The sequence below is a fragment of the Hippocampus comes genome, unplaced genomic scaffold, assembly GCF_001891065.2.
Source record: "Hippocampus comes isolate QL1 unplaced genomic scaffold, H_comes_QL1_v1.1 scaffold28, whole genome shotgun sequence".
NCBI lineage: Eukaryota > Metazoa > Chordata > Actinopteri > Syngnathiformes > Syngnathidae > Hippocampus > Hippocampus comes.
This window is the reverse complement of record NW_017805405.1, coordinates 238,694-255,607: the sequence shown is the minus strand read 5'-3', so window position 1 is coordinate 255,607 and position 16,914 is coordinate 238,694. Positions and strand designations below refer to the sequence as shown.

The 16,914-nt window shown below is 43.2% G+C and overlaps 1 protein-coding gene across 2 annotated transcripts; it reads left to right on the top strand.

The window, feature by feature from the left end:
* The first annotated feature begins 1,219 nt into the window (after positions 1-1,219).
* On the top strand, positions 1,220-15,514 carry kif5aa (kinesin family member 5A, a). Of its 2 annotated transcripts, none has more exons than XM_019873191.1 (29): positions 1,220-1,801; positions 2,858-2,945; positions 3,038-3,111; positions 3,311-3,415; positions 3,510-3,558; positions 3,638-3,693; positions 3,786-3,873; positions 5,181-5,305; positions 5,818-5,922; positions 6,001-6,149; positions 6,371-6,519; positions 6,603-6,781; positions 7,602-7,670; positions 7,766-7,972; positions 8,836-8,982; positions 9,170-9,358; positions 9,464-9,581; positions 10,320-10,381; positions 10,821-10,930; positions 11,036-11,137; positions 11,214-11,274; positions 11,417-11,488; positions 12,406-12,510; positions 12,615-12,831; positions 13,188-13,362; positions 13,496-13,575; positions 13,787-13,826; positions 14,436-14,521; positions 15,408-15,514. In XM_019873191.1, the coding sequence occupies exons 1-28, from the start codon at positions 1,673-1,675 to the stop codon at positions 14,512-14,514; spliced, it is 3,129 nt and encodes a 1,042-aa protein (XP_019728750.1). In that variant the 5' UTR covers positions 1,220-1,672; the 3' UTR covers positions 14,515-14,521; positions 15,408-15,514. The 2 variants fall into 2 exon arrangements, with proteins under 2 accessions (XP_019728750.1, XP_019728749.1); XM_019873190.1 differs by having other exon boundaries at positions 13,784-13,826.
* Positions 15,515-16,914: the final 1,400 nt, after the last annotated feature.

Sequence of the window (16,914 nt, the reverse complement as noted above, 5' to 3'; positions counted from 1 at the left end):
TCATGTGTTTTTTGTTGTTGCTGTAGTTGTTGTTGTCTTCCATTAACATTCTTGTGATGTTTCATTTGGCCTAACTGAAATCATGGCTCCAGTATGAATGCTGATGACGAGGCGCTGCATCACCCCGCCCGCTGGTTGCGTTGTCTAATTTCCCTGAAGAATCAAGATGAGCTGCAGCTTTTGCATGAGAAGGATGCTGAGCCATGGTGACGAGGTGGGTACCACCACAAAAATACATATAGAGAGAGACACTCCCTTGAGCAGATTAGTCCATTGATGCGCTAGTGGAATCGCCATATTGAATGTGGCAGATCTGCCCATAAACAACCATTGCAAGTCAATGGACTGAATTTCTTTTAAAGCGATAACCTAGTACAAAAGGCACAAAAACTTGATGCCTCTCATTCCCGCACTTGCACCCAGCGCACACACGAATACAATTGGGAGATTACGTTACTACAACTGATTATTCGCAAGGTTTGTTTGGTTCATTTTTTATGATAGATGTCCTTCCTGATGCAAAATACCATTTTTTTTTTTTATGCAGGCTGATCTTGTCTTGTTATTGGGTACCTTAATTGACCTTTTGAAGAATGTTTTTTTTTTTTTATTTAGATAAGTGTTCTGGATAGTGGATGGGTGAATATCCTGCCATTACTTTCATTTTTATGTGATCATGGCAATCACTGAAAATGGACTTCAGCACTTTTGTGCACTCGCTTCTGAATTATTTCTCAGCCCTCTAACTTTGGGAAACTTATATGGAATGAGAAATATTAGCGAAGTTACGAACAATAATCAATGGAAGTACTTTGGAGAATTTTAGTTAAACGGGAAATATTTCAGCACAAAAAAATATTCATCGACCAAAATGTACTTGCATCTCAGAGTAAACAGATTAGTAAATAAATGTTGACGAGGGCAATTAAGGAAAATGATGAATATCAATATCCGTCCAGATGCAACATTTTTTCAATAAAACGCTGCAAGTGTTTACATTTTCAACTGATCGCTTCGATAGCATTTCTAGGAAATCACAACTTGCATCACGAGTTAGCTGAATTCTGAATGAGCTCGCCGCCGATCCTCGGCTTTTCCACACCCAATATGGCGCCGACGTCAGGTACGCATCCTTGTTCAAATCTATATCTTCATCTAAAAGCTATCTGTGGGTACCACTTTAACTAGGATGCAGGCCACGCCCGTATCGGACCTCGCCGACAGGGGGCGTTTACAGTACCCTTCTACCTCACTGCCCTTCCAACAGCATCGCTCACCTTCAGCCGGACTGACGCACCCCAAAAGACAGAAAAGGCAGACATCTTATATCTCTTTCAGAGAAGCGGAGGGCACATTTTCATCTGTTTTTTTAATGATGTAGGCCGGTCGTTTGGCGTTTTGACGACTAATTAGCGCCGTTCCTACTCACTGCGACACGGAAACGCCGCTAGCTTCGTTTGCCTTTTCGACTTAAATAGTCTAGAAAAAACAAAGTAAGAGCAACCGAAGCTTTTTTACAGTCTCTTTGGAAGAAGAAGGAGCGAGCTGTGTGGATCTCTCGTCGTGTATATTGTTTTGTTCTTTTCTCGACGCCTCGGCTCCAGGCCGCCACCAGCATCTTCGTCAGCATCCCCCTCCTCATCCTCTTCATCCTCCTCCTCCAACCTGCGCCATGGCCGACGTCCCAGCCGAGTGCAACATAAAAGTGCTGTGTCGCTTTCGCCCTCTCAACCAGTCCGAGATCATTCGGGGGGACCTCTTTCTGCCCAAATTCCAAGGAGATGACACTGTCGTCGTCGCGGTAAGCCCCCAAAAAAATCTGAGAGAAAAGGGAGTCGCCTTGTTGTGCACGCAGGGCCCCTCATCAATTAATCATGTCTATGGGCCTTATTAACGTGTGTCTGGAGGTGCGTGTCTTTCTGTCTTTGAGCTTTACAACTGTTGACCACAGACTTTGTGGACATTTTGTCTGGGGGAACACAATTAAATTTCAAGCATGAAACTGTGTGCGTGCGTGCGTGCGTGTGTGTGTGTGCGCGCGCGCGCGGCCGCGTGTGCACATACCTGACTTGGGTGCACGAGTTTAGTCATTCTTAATCATTCCATCCACAGTCAGGATATCATGAAATAAATTAACACATATGCAGAACAATGTCCATCACACTCATAATTAAGTCGGAAAATATTGAGGTAAAAAGCTACATTTACTAGATAATGCAGTTTTCTTTGCAGTGGCTCTGCTTTTTTTGTTTCATATTGTACTTTAATTTAATGCACTGATTCGCTAGCTAACAGCCAATCACAGTGAACAGTTGTCACAGATGGCCAATGCCGTTTTGCATGCTACGATCGGTTCATTCAAATCATATCGAACAAGCCAAGCTGTTGTTTCAGGGCTGCAATTAAGGATCGTTGTCATAGTTGGTTGATCTATCAGTGATTTTTTTTCAAATGATCGAGGTATCCAATTTTAAAAAATAATAATTTCCATCGGTTTTTTTTTTTTTTTCCAAAAACCGGACATCATTTCAAATTGACAGTGCATAATATGCTAGCGAGGTTAGCTTCGCAATTAGCATAGATTGTAGCTTATTCACCAGCACGAAGGCAATGATTCTGGTCTTAGGAGTGGTCACAATATGGTCGATATACTTAACAGATACACACAGTTACTTCCTTGCTTCCACTTTGCTCCTTTTTGGCCACTATTGGAAGATGACTATTGTATACCTTTTGGTCCCATAGACCGCAATGTTATTGCCTCGCATTGGTTTTGTTTCACCACGCTGTGGTCTGTCTCCTTGTGCTGCTTTCTTCATGACATACAGGAGCAACTTAACATGTTTGTTGTTTGCAGGGCAAGTCCTACGTGTTTGATCGCGTTTTTCCAACCAACACCACCCAGGAGCAAGTGTACAACACCTGTGCAAAGCAGATTGTAAAGGGTACGCGTCCAAGCCAGTTCATCAACGTATCTAGCATTAGTGAAATGTGTTTCCTCACATCTCCCTGTTATTGAATTTTTCTACCCTTATAGATGTGCTGGGTGGCTACAATGGCACCATCTTCGCGTATGGACAAACCTCTTCTGGCAAGACTCATACCATGGAGGTACAGATAGCATAGTTACTTTATTTTGACTGCATATGTGCTTGGCATCGTATACAAAATCACAACTTTTCTTACAATGAGAAGTTATGTTACAATTCTATGTTTTACTATAGTGCCATTTTTCAGCCCATCCAAGTGTCCCTTTAAAGTTCAAGTCTGAACAGTTGTGCCCATTTTATGACGTAACTTGCTGTTCCAGGGCAAGCTGCACGACCCTCACCAGATGGGCATCATCCCTCGCATTGCAGAGGACATCTTCAACCACATCTTTGCCATGGATGAAAACCTGGAATTCCACATCAAGGTTTTAATGTTGCCATCTGTTGGATTGGTTTTATGTTTGTCTATTCTGCTGCTCATCTGGCATAATCTTTTTTCTCTGACTTTGTCTCTAAAAGGTTTCATATTTTGAAATCTACATGGACAAAATCCGGGACTTGCTGGATGGTGAGTGCCTAAAATAAATATTCACTAAATAGCAGCATTCATGCAACATTTCATCATTTCAAATCATTTTTTTTCGTAGTGACAAAGACCAACCTGTCTGTCCATGAGGATAAAAACCGTGTGCCATATGTCAAGGTGTGTGACAACTAGGCTTTGAACATGAATACAGTATACGAATCATCCCTCAATCATCCATTAAATGTTAAACCTGGTCTTACAATCCTCAGGGATGCACCGAGCGCTTCGTCTCCAGCCCGGATGAGGTTATGGACGTGATTGACGAGGGCAAATCAAACCGGCATGTTGCCGTTACCAGTAAGTGTCTTCTTCAGCTTGTCAGCAACAGAAACAGACTCACACATGTTGGCGCAAATTGCTTACCTACCTATAGACCAAAGTATTTGTCAACATCCACACTGTTTAACACTACAAAAATAACAAGGCCAAACAACCACACCCACTAATTGCTCTGGCATTGTTAGCAAATACCATGTGTTTTTTTTTTTTTGTTTTTTATTTTTTATTCACGTGATACAATCCGTTCATCTCTTGTCATTTAGCCTTAACGTTATTGAAGTCTTTTTATGTGTCCCTCTGATATCGTGTTTGAGGAACTGTGATGACTCATCCATAAACCACTATGCTGATCTACACTCTCTGATTAGGGCCAAGGGATTGCGTATGTACTTTATGGATTACATGGTTTTGTGTGTTAGAAAAAGTCAAGAACGTTCAGTGGATGGGAAGAACATGTTGCCACGGCAACACGCTCACTGCACGCCAGAGCCGATAGAGCAGACACACTACAAAGCTTGTGAAAGTGTAACAATCCACAGTCAATTATATCGATGCTGCCATCATCGCAGTCTTCTCATGCTGACTCACTGTGCTGCAAGGACAGCGTTCTGAGTTCTGGAACCTGAACATTGTTTCTGGGAAGAGATAGTCAGATAGTGCTGCTGGTCCTCTGCATGATGAGGTCACCTTGCTGCACTTACGTCTTGGGATTTGATGAGTTTAGTTCATGTAAAGAAAGTCCTTTCTGACTCTATTGAATATACTCTCTTTAAGGATCTGTTTTTTTTTTTCTCACAGTTCATCAGCATTCACGGTAATTCTGAAATATCTATGAAATGCCAGAGTGACATTGTGAAGCCACATCATCGATCCATTTTCTATAGACTTAGCCTGTTCAGGGCTACAGGGAAGGTTTTTGCTTATCGCAGATGGCTTAGGATGCCGAAGTCAGGAGTTTGGTGCATTGCTCGGGGGCACCTTAGCCATGCTTCAAAGTCAATTGGCTTCCCTCCAACAGCCAGTATCAAATTCCATCGTATTCCATCTGCAATGGCTATTCAGCTGCTGCCCGGGAATATGCAAAAAAATTAAAAAATGGGTCCACATAAGCAAAATTCCTTGGGTAACTGCACATTTTTCTTTTGTTTTATATCAATTATAATTATTACATATATACCATCAAATATATAATTAGACTAATGAAACAGTGATCAGTGCAGTGCCAACAGTGATGCAGAGTCTGTGGATTATATATACATATCTATAGATATACTGTATATATCTATGTATATAATTGTTGTTGTGTTATTTCTGTATTTGTGCAGACATGAATGAGCACAGCTCTCGCAGCCACAGTATCTTCCTAATCAACATCAAGCAGGAGCACGTGGAGACCGAGCAGAAGCTTTGCGGCAAACTCTATCTGGTGGACCTGGCAGGAAGCGAGAAGGTGGGCTAAAACTCAACATCAACGATTCCCAAGCCAAAAAAGAATGCCAGATAGTGGTCGATACAGTCGCTCACCCTGAGCTATGCAATAAGTGTAAGATGTTAAGAGTAGGAAAGAGAAACAGCCCGGTATGTGAATGTTTAGACTGTAGTATACCTTCTAAGCAAAATTCCTGATGAAAATCAAACATCCAACTAAGGTTGAGTGACTTTTACAACAATTGCAGTCCATACTGAACCACTTCAGTGCGAACTAGACCTGGCCATTGCGCTGACGAATTAAATGCACGTTTCACGTTTTGTTGAAATTGATTTAACCCTTTCAGGGACAGCAGTTACCACAGTGGACAGCTTATCATGTTATCAGGTTACAGGGTGCAGGAAAGGGTTAATAGCATTCTAAATCTTGTTCAAACACGGAAAAAAATACATCTACTCATGTACAAACATCACCTCCTAATAGGAGATGTCAAGTGCTGTATTTGAGTTGTGACCATCCACTCTGTGCACCAGGTCAGTAAGACGGGGGCTGCAGGAGCCGTGCTGGATGAGGCCAAAAACATCAACAAGTCTCTGTCAGCCCTGGGAAATGTCATCTCGGCCTTGGCCGAGGGCACGGTGAGTTTTCACCGTCAATTTTCACTTCCCTCCTTGCCTCTTATCCAAAGACGACGTGCAAATCTTCTTCTCTTCCAGAAAAGCCACGTGCCATACCGTGACAGCAAAATGACCCGCATCCTGCAGGACTCTCTCGGTGGGAATTGTCGCACCACCATGTTCATCTGCTGCTCACCCTCCAGCTATAATGACGCAGAGACTAAGTCCACACTGATGTTTGGACAACGGTACAACGATACGGATTGTTTCTTTTTACTCACTGGGAAATTATTCCTAAAATAACTGGTACACACTCCATATCATTAACTTATCATGGGTTGGACTTCATCGCTTCTTTTACCGTGAAATTAATTCTTCATTTTAACATTTTGAACATTAATTCATTTCTATTCACTCATTAAAATACCATCTCTTTGCGCCTCTTTCTGTTCCATACGATGCACATCAGTGCTAAGACTATTCGAAACACGGCCTCCATCAACTTGGAACTGACAGCTGAACAGTGGAAGAGGAAGTACGAAAAGGAGAAGGAGAAGAACAAGACGTTGAAGGACAGCATCCAAAAGCTGGAGGCTGAGCTCAACCGCTGGAGGAATGGTTAGGAACAGCCGCGGAGCAAATGAACATTCTTTGAAAAATGTTGACACTCTCTAAGTCCGTGCCATTGTCACTTCCTCCAGGAGAGAATGTACCCGAGACGGAGAGGACCCAACCGGAGATCGTGACCCATTATGAGTCGGTGGAAGAGCGGCCCATCCTAGATAATGACACCTCTTCCATTGTGGTCCGCATTTCTGAGGAGGAGCGCCAAAAATATGAAGAGGAAATCCGTAAACTGTACAAGCAACTGGATGACAAGGTAGCCTTTAGCATTCTTGGCACATTAGCTCGAGAGGGAACAAAGACTGTAATTCCCTCTCTCTACGCTAAATACACTTTGAGTGCGCTGCTTCACACAAACCATTCAAAAACTACTCAGAACGTTGTGGAAATGTGCTGTTTGGTTATCCACAGTGCCCCAAAATATTGCATAACTGAGCCCAGTGCATCAGGCAGTAGTAAACAAGCTGATGATCATTGGCTGCAATCAGAAATTCCTGTTAGCAGAGCGCGTTCTCCTTCCCGCATCACATAATAATGAGCAAACGCCGGTTTCTACATAAATTTCCTTCGCTTGAAATGGCTTACCGTAACCAGAATCCCGCGTCGTCGTCGCGAAGTTAGAAAATCCTGGTGGGTTAATGCATCTTCTTCTCCATCTTCTTCGTCTCCTTCGAACTGCCGCCGGAAGTGCAAAGAGTCACGGCGGCAGTATTTAATCTTCCTTTTGCATCTTAAAAGTTACATTTATTAAGGGTAACGAACCTTTAGAATGCTTGAAACCATGTGAGGGTTGGCTTCAGACAACCCCCTGCATTGCGGAGTTAGCTTTTTGTGGGTAATTTTTGGAATGAAACCATCATGATAAATGAGTGACCACTGTAATGCTAATTTTTTAAAACTTTCTGTGTGCCCTGTGATCGACTGGTGACTGGTCCAGGCTGTAGTCTGCCTATCTCCCAAAGTCAGCCGGGATAAAGTCCAGCTTCCTGTACCCCTTCACAGGATAAAATATGATAGAAAATGGATGGATGGACATGTTGCGGCGTGTTGTCACAGAGATGTGATGTGTATTACAGGACGATGAGATCAACCTGCAGTGTCAGCTGGTGGAGAAACTGAAGCAGCAAATGTTGGATCAGGACGAGGTACACACCAACTTATACACGCGGACTTGCACACACACAAAAAAAAAAAACAATCGCCAAGTCTTCTTTCTTACGTGTGTCATCTTTACCGGCAGCTCTTGGCGTCTTCACGTGGGGATGGCGACAAAGTGCAGGCGGAGCTCGGCAGGCTGCAAGTGGAAAGCGACTGCGCTAAGGCGGAGGTGAAGGAGGTGCTACAGGCTCTGGAGGAGCTGGCTATCAACTATGACCAAAAAAGCCAGGAGGTGGAGGAGAAAGGGTTGCAAAACCAACTGCTGGCCGACCAGCTGTCCCAGAAAATGGTACGTTCAAGAGGAGGACCGTGACAGAAATATGCTGCGTTTACCAAGACGTGTGTACATTTCCATGCACATTTGTTAAGGTAATAAAGCAGACACACTGCGCTGGTTGCTGGTGCCTTTTGTGTCGATGGCGCAAGTGCGATTCCAGGTCATTGCCCTAATAATCAGCCACTGCCGACCCAGTCCCAAGCCTAGATATAAAAAAAATGAGTTGGTTGCATCAGGCCTTATCTGATGTAGAAGCTGACAAACAAATCATGCGCGTGACCTGCTGTGGTGGCCTCTGATGGGACAAGATTAATGTCGCCACAACATTAAAGGAGAAAAGTCACACTTTTTTTCCCCCTAGAATTTAAAACAGTTCCCAGCTCACTCACCGACACATTTTCAGCTTTGGTTGCCGAAAAAAAAAAAAAACTTTGTTGTTTGTTTTCATGCCTTTGGAAAGGCACTCACCCCAGTGACCTGGCTATTTGTACACAAGAAAAAAAAAGTCAATTTTTCATATGTCCTCTTTATTAATGTCCAAAATAGATGTCCATGTACACTGAGAGGCAATAAAACAAAACTGATGCCAATCCATTTAATGAAGAATTATATGAAAATTGTAAAAAGATAACATTTAATTAAATGAAATGACATCATTACACTAATGAAGCGTGTCTTCAGTACAGAATGATTTTTATTTGTGTTTACTGAGGCCTATGGTATATTTTTCCAAAAGTTGCGTGTATGAAATTGATGTCGTTCATATTTCACGAGCTATTGTAGTTTTATATTTCATATGATTAGATTACCTTTACAGATGGGTCACAACAACAACAGCTACATTCTGTCACCCCAAACTGTGCTCTCTGAACCAGGCGAGTTTGATGGAGCTGGAGGCGGAGCTATCTCGCATGCAAGAAGTGAGCGGTCAGCAGAGGAAGCGTATTGCCGACGTGCTCAATGGGCTGATGAGGGACCTGAGCGAGTTCAGCTCCATTGTGGGCAATGGCGAAATCAAGCTGGTGAGTTGGATTAAGGATAGATGGATGAATAGAAGGATGGACTCTTTGTGTAACTTCAGAAAACTATCCCTGCACCCCCCACCCACAAATGCAAATTGTTTGACCTTTAGGGCATTCAACATCTTGACTGCAAATATGAGACGTGATTGAAAAAATAAATGTGGAATATGTTTCCTACTACGCTCAGCCGGTGGAGATCAGCGGCGCCATCGAGGAGGAGTTCACAGTGGCGCGCCTCTACATCAGCAAGATCAAATCCGAGGTGAAGAGCATGGTTAAACGTTGCCGGCAGCTGGAGAACATGCAGCTGGAGTGCCACCGCAAGATGGAGGAGACTGGGAGAGAGCTCTCCTCCTGCCACCTTCTCATCTCTCAGGTGAGACCCACAGGAGGGGACAAGAAAGAAACTGGTGTCATGAATCAAAGAGATTTCTGCCATGGTTATCGTGGAACTGTTGTTCATGCTCACATTGCATTACAGCATGAAGCTAAGATCCGCTCGCTGACTGAGTACATGCAGAGCGTAGAGCATAAGAAGAGGCTGCTGGAGGAGAGTCACGACTCTCTAAGCGAAGAGTTGGCCAAGTTGCAAGACCAAGGTAATGCTCAAGACAAAAACAGTGTAACATGATCATGTGTACAGGCAAAAGAACTCTTTGACGCTCAGGCTCATCTTCATTCGTTTGTGCCGAGTCTTTTTTTTTTCTCACATCACTGGCTTGGGCGGGCGGCCCGGTGGTCGAGTGGTTAGCGCGTCGACCTCACAGTGAAGCGGTTGTAGATTCGATCCCGGCTCCGGCCTTCCTGTGTGGAGTTTGCATGTTCTCCCCGTGCCAGCGTGGGTTTTCTCTGGGTACTCTGGTTTACTCCCACGTTCCAAAAACATGCATGGCAGGCTCATTGAACACTCTAAATTGTCCCAAGGTGTGAGTGTGAGCGTGGATGGTTATTCCTTTCTGTATGCCCTGCGATTGGCGGGGAACCGGTTCAAAGTGTCCCCCGCCTACTGCCTGAAAACAGCTGGGATAGGCTCCAGCACCCTGCGCGACCCTTGTGAGGATTAAGCAGATTGAAAAATGGATGGATGGATGGCCTGGGCAGCCCAGTGGTTGACTGGATAGCGCATCCTCCGCATTACTTCCGGCCTCCCTGTGTGGAGTTTGCATGTTCTCCCCTTGCCTGCGTGGGTTTTCTCCGGGTACTCCGGTTTCGAGTGCATGTGAACATCCCTGGATGAATATCTTTCCACAAAAACAACTCCTCGGCAGCATCATATTATTTGTGTGGGTGTGTGTGTTAATTGTCCAACCCTTTCCCCTTTTCTCCTCTTGTACAAGATAATTCTCTTCTGGAGGACAAAGATGGAGAAAAGGGAGAGACTGCAGATGGAAATGTGAAGGTAAAAAAAAAAAAAAAATACACCCACCTCATGTCGTTTGCCAAAGTCAAGTTTTTGCAGGAAATGACTCGCCGTACTCCATTGCACTTGTTGCAAAAATGCCTATCCAAAGAGCAAATCAGATTCTGATTCTGGCAAAAAAAAAAGAGTGAGGCAGTTATGTTATTAGCATGTTGACATCCAAGGTTTAAGGAGACATACGATATATCGTTTTTAAATTCAACAACAGTTACCAGGTGTCTTAATAAAACATCTCTCACATTTCTGCATGAAAATACACAAAGAAGACATTCTGTTTGAATTCAATTTTGTTCGTGTGTGTGTGTGTGTGTGTGTGTGTGTGTGTGTGTGTGTGTGTGTGTGCGTGTGTGTGGGCGCGCCGGAAGTGCGTGTGTGTGTGTGTGTGTGTTTCTTTCCAATTCAATATGAAACTCTGCAGAAGATCACACGCCAGCAGGGCGAATCTCACCGTGGCCTCCATCACAAGCAGCTGGCACGTCTGCGTGATGAGATCAATGAGAAACAGAGGCTCATCGACGAACTCACCGAGTCTGTATACTCTTTAACGTCCAAAATATTGTTTCCGCTATTAATGCACATTGCTATGCTTGCCATCATAGAACATGACATTAATAGAACATGTGTTATACCTAGTCGCAATTCCAAGATGGAGCTGGAGCTGGCTCAGGTTCGCTCCGACTTTGAGCGTCTGAAGAGTCAGGACAATACCAAGAGCGAGCGCCTGGAGGAGCTCTCGTAAGTCTTTCATACTGTATTATCTTGTTTGTTTGCCTTTAAATACTTTATCTAATATTTTCCCTCTCACTGTCAGATTCCTGCACGAGCGCCATGAGCAGACTAAACAGGATTTGAAGGGTCTGGAAGAGACTGTCGTGAGTAAACCTGCAACTACGCTTAGTCTTCAAAGGACTTTGTTCATACATAATCAACATGCCATTCCTTTCTATTCTTTCTGTAATATCCGATTTCTTAAGTTTCGCCCTCTAACCTTCTCTCCATCCGTTCTTGCCCAAGGCCCGCGAACTCCAGACCCTCCACAACCTTCGCAAGCTGTTTGTTCAAGACCTCACGTCGCGGGTTAAAAAAGTAAGTCAGGATACTGTCTTAAGGATTTAACAATACTAGCCAGAAATAATTAGGTACAACTGCACGATCTGATGCGAAACAAAAATTCTGCCTTTATGCAAATACCTGTATCTAACAAAGCCAAGATTGAAGACCGCCACCAAGGCTGAACTATGATCATTTGCCTTCACATCCAATTGCACACCTTCATGAAAGACTTTGTGATAAAATCACCAGTAAGTCATGCGTTAACATCATAATGGCCTAATCAGACAGGTTCGCATTGTTTTTCCTCGTATTTTTTAACCCTCTCCCAAAGTACAGCTAAAATAATAAACATATTGTAGAATAAAATCTCTCTGACACATTTGAATCAAACATTTTCTTTGAAATGGCAAGTGCATCCATTTTAGTGGCTGGTTAGCGACTATGTTTTTGCCCCGTTAATTTTTTTTCAAAAATTGTGGAAGATCATGCTTGTAGTTTACAAATGATGGAACACTTGATCTCCATTATGACTACCGTATTTTCCGCACTATAAGGCGCTTTGGAGTATAAGGCGCGCCGTCAATGAATGGCCGATTTTAAAACAGTTTTCATATATAGGACACTCCGCATTATAAGGTGCATAGAAAGGAAGCTACAACAGTGGCTGCGGGTGCGTTATGCATCCACTAGATGGAGCCATGCTAAAGAGAATGCAATACAATAAAATACATCTTTATTTATATAGCGATTTCACAACCGCTGCACCTGTAACAAAGCTCTTGACAGAACATTGAAAATGCTACGTCCAAGAAAGCAGAATATTGATCCATATATAAGGCGCCTCGAATTATAAGGCGCGCCTTTGAGAAAATTGAATGCTTTTCGGTGCGCCTTATCGTACGGAAAATACGGTATATTTGGCTTCCTTCCATGAATACTCCAATTTCCAGAGTTCCGAAATGGAACCTGATGATAGCGGGGGGTCTTGCACCCAGAAGCAGAAGATTTCCTTTCTTGAGAATAACCTGGACCAACTTACAAAGGTTCACAAACAGGTGAGAACACGTGTGGCGTATCTTTTCTTTTTCAACATCCATTGAGTGACTTGGACAGAAAAAAAAGAAAGATTGTCCGTCTCTCCTTCCTCACATCCATGCAGCTGGTTCGTGACAATGCAGATCTGCGTTGTGAGCTTCCAAAGCTGGAGAAACGTCTTCGGTCTACTGCTGAGAGAGTTAAGGCCCTGGAGACTGCACTGAGGGATGCCAAGGAGGGCGCCATGATGGACCGCCGTCGCTACCAGCAGGAAGTTGACCGCATAAAAGACGCCATGAGGGCGAAAAACGCCCTACGACGCCCTCATGCCGCGCAAATTGGTATTGGTTCGAGAGGTTGATGAGAATGGAGATGCATCTCTCTGATGCTGTTTGTATTTAACATTTACAAAAACATGTGTAGTGGAACCATGAGTTACAAACAACTTTTATTTACGGACTTTTCAAGTTACGCACAAAATTTTGGAAGAAAAGCTGCCTACAGTTACGTGCGTGTTTAGTTGTGTGAGCCGTCTTAACTTGGATGAGCATACAGCAAGGGTCGCTGACTTTGTGAAACGAAGAGCTATTTTTTGCGTTCTGATTAATCCGAAGAGCTACCAGTTTGATGCACACTTCTGGATGTTTCACGAATGTGTGGAGCAAGTGATGTACAATCCTACTCCTTTTATTCCCAGCCAAGCCCGTGAGGCCGAAGCAAATGCCTGTCTGCTCTCCCAGCAACCCATTCTACTCGTACATCCGGGCCACCGAGCACGCCAACACGTACAGCAACGCCGTCTTTCAGAGCAACATGACGCCGAACAACTCCGCCAGCATCAACTGCAACCCGAACTCTGTTCAGACCAACACGTGTGTTTCAAAATTACAGTATTTTGTCCTGTCTCTTATCAAAGACCACCTTTTCACCAAGTGGTCTAGTTAAGTTCATTACAAGTCGGGTTTGGAACAGATTTATCGTGATGCTCCCTTTGTTGTTTTGCAGAGTTTCAACAGCATTGGGCTACCGAGCGGGCAGATACAGTGGCGACATACTGGAATCCTTCCCACTTAACATTGACAACGGTAAGCATGCAAATGCAGTACATTTACAATGTAGCCAAACAGTTCATAATACTGTCGCCCCATCCAATTTTAAGGTAAGATTATTAAGTGTAAGAGTATAAGAGTTCAGTTAAATGTTGCGGTCTTGAATTGCCATCATATGATTTCTCCCTAGTCATTGAATTCACTGTTTCAGAAATGATGTGTTAAACTACTTTTGTTTTGCTAGCAGGAAACAGCATCAGTGATTCAAGAGACATCAATGACAACAGGTGAAGATAATGAACTTTTTCACTGTAAAAATATAACACTGACATCCTCAATATTAGGTAAAGCTGCACCGTCTAACAATAAGATCCAATACAAGAGCTGTATTTCAAAAAAAAAAAAATGCTTCCACAATAATGATCAGATTGATAAGGTCAGGGAGCGATTCATTCAACAAAAGGTTTGTTATTGTAGTTTCACCGTGATGCAGAACTGTTCGCCGTCATTCGGGTCAAAAAGGCAGAGTACATCTTGGATTGCCTGCCAGTTTATCACAGAACTCATACAGACAAACAAACATTCACAATCCCATCAATGCACAATTTAAGATAAACTTTAGAACTTTGTTAATTCCACAATAAGGGCATTTGCAAGAGTATGAGGGAGGATCCAGTACATGACTACAGACATCTTGATCTGCAGTCAAATGCTATTCCACCGAGCAATACAGCCACAATTGAGTCTTCAATTAACCAAAAATGTATGTTTCGGAATGTGGGAGGGAGCCGGAGTTCCCCCGCCGCTCGTGAAATGAAGTAATCAATTTTACTTGTAGCTAGTTGTCCAGTTCTTGGAGGTGTTGTTTTATTGAATGTTTGTGTGCTTGGAAACAGGAGTGATGTGCACTGTGGCAGCGAGGTGGATGATTCAAATAGACACTTCATCGTTCACCAGGAGACAGCTGCAAGTTAATACCAAGGTAACAAGAAGTAGACGTTTGACATGATCGACATTTACTTTCAATTCTTTGGGATTCGGCAAACCCAGTAATAGTACAATTATGTAGCAGTGCGGCGAACCCCCAGTTCATCATTGGGTATATTTTCAAGACCTACCTACAATATGCGAAATGTATGATTTAGTTACCTTTATTTACATACACTTGATTCTGATGGGCGAAGTTAGCCTTTGGCTTAACTAAGGTGTTTCTGCATGTGAGTGTCAGGGCGTGAGCTGTGGCCGATAGCAGCTTCTGCATGAGTGTGCTCATTGAATTTATAAACAGCTGAAAAGTGCATGCTCCCAACCATGGCTCTCCTTCCCCACAGCAAAGAAACTGCAATAGAGCAAGGTTGCAGTTGGTGAAAGTCGAGACCACTGGGCGAATTGTGTTAACTGCCCGCACCTTCAAAATAAATGTCGCTCACTTGAGGGTGCATATTCTGTTATTAATACTACCAACTTAACGTCACTTTCACCATATTGTGCTAAGCAGCTAGGGCAGAGACAAGGGTAACACTTTCCTTCATCACAGTAAGTCCGAGTTCCTGATCTATGTACATTGTACATTATCAGTTTTTCTTTTTCACCATTAACGATACTGTACCATTTTGTGGTGGTATCACCAAAAAAAAAAAAAAAAAAAAAGCCAAAGAAAAACAAAAAGACACTTGCGGAGCTAATCATTTACAAGTCTTGGGAGCTACAGGCTGAAGTTCTGAAGTTTTCCATTCACCTTTATTCAGGTTCTGCTGTATTATTTTTATTATTTTAGGGGTATCTAAAATGTGTACGTATACAATGATCAATTTGTCCCAAGAATCATATGATTTTATTCATTTTCGTTTTTGTCGTTCTCTTCGCAGGTGATGACCAAACACTGTACATGTTCGAGGAACCGCGCCCTCTACCCCACCAATCTGCATGCTGCCTTCCCCCACCGCATCGCCAATGACTATGATGACGATGGTGACAGATAAGATATCCTTTATTTGTCCCACACTGGGGAAATTTACAACCCAGCCTTCCTCTAGCTTTGTAGTCTAAGTAGATAAATCTTCTCCTCTTCCTTCTTTAAGCCCCACCCATTTACTTAGAATAGGCGGGCGGCCAACAGTTAAGTCAGTGCAGGAAATTATTTTTTTGTAAATAAAAAAACGCCGCAGTCCCAAAACTAATCAAGTTGCCCCTGGAATATTTTGGACTCGAACTCTTGCAGAAAAGTAGTGGTTTATACTCTAGTTGAGATTTTTTTGACCAGCATCTTTTTGTGTTAATGTACAACTTCCCTTCTGTACATGTCGTCTTCTTAAAGGGCCTCATGTGGTAAATAGGGCCACGGTGTCCCTAATGCTTGCACCTAGCAGGAGCCCCCCCCCCCCGACCCCCCAAAATACCAACACACACATACACAGCATGCATGTCACTTAGCGGGTTAGCTTCCAAATATTTGCATGTGTTTTGATTCCAATCAGGAGTGAACCGTCCGGTTGACCTCACCGGATATGTAACAGAAAGGGAAAGGCAATGTATGGCCTCGCTGACCAAATGCAGATTTTCTGTCTCCCACGTGACCCGGTTTGGATACGCATGTCAGTGTAAGCAGAAACAAAAACGTGGAATTGGATATCTTCAGATCTGCAACAGCCTTCAAGTTTGAAAAAAAATGTATATATGAATGGGTGACTGCAGCATAAAGGGACTGATCAGATATTCCCGGTCACTACAAATCAGACATCATCGAAGTATGCCGCCCAATGACTTACACTGACACGTCTACCCAAAATACACTACAAGTTTAGAACCCAATGCTCTGTTTTTATTTCATTCTTTTATGTGTGGTTTGCGTTATTTGGAAAGTAGAAAGCAGATCGGACATACAATAAGCACAAAAGTGGAATCGGGAGCTAATTCCGCCAAGGAGTGCTCCTCGTCATCCCTATTCTGGTACCGGCGCTTTGTTTCAAGTAAATGTCTTCGTAGGTGTCTTCATGCGGCATATAAAGTAATCACACACAAACAGCCCTCCTCTTAAAGGGCAAGAGAAGAATAGATCGGTAAATCATTTATGTGCTTTAATATTGTGACGCTTCAGTTTGTTGCCATTGCAGGGCGCATTTACTGCTGCTGATATGCACACTGTTCAATGTTTACTGTTTTGGAGAATTTCTCAAAGTAATTTTCATCATCCGTGTAAATTCATTGGAAAATATTTGAAAAGCTGGCAAGTGTTTCAGTCTTTAATTGAGAACCAAGAAAAGTCCAATGCTGACAGAACATGTTCACGAAAGTCCCCAGCTGAGCAGTCACCAGTCTGGTTTGGACCGGCAGGAACGTGTTTGTTGTATGACAGACAATTCACGCTGTGATTCT

Excerpts from the sequence above, each read along its gene's own strand:
- kif5aa (XM_019873190.1), top strand. The coding sequence starts at position 1,673 with ATGGCCGACGTCCCAGCCGAGTGCAACATAAAAGTGCTGTGTCGCTTT. Across the intron at positions 3,112-3,310 it reads GCAAGACTCATACCATGGAG|GGCAAGCTGCACGACCCTCA; the intron begins GTACAGATAGCA and ends TTGCTGTTCCAG. Across the intron at positions 8,983-9,169 it reads GCAATGGCGAAATCAAGCTG|CCGGTGGAGATCAGCGGCGC; the intron begins GTGAGTTGGATT and ends TACTACGCTCAG.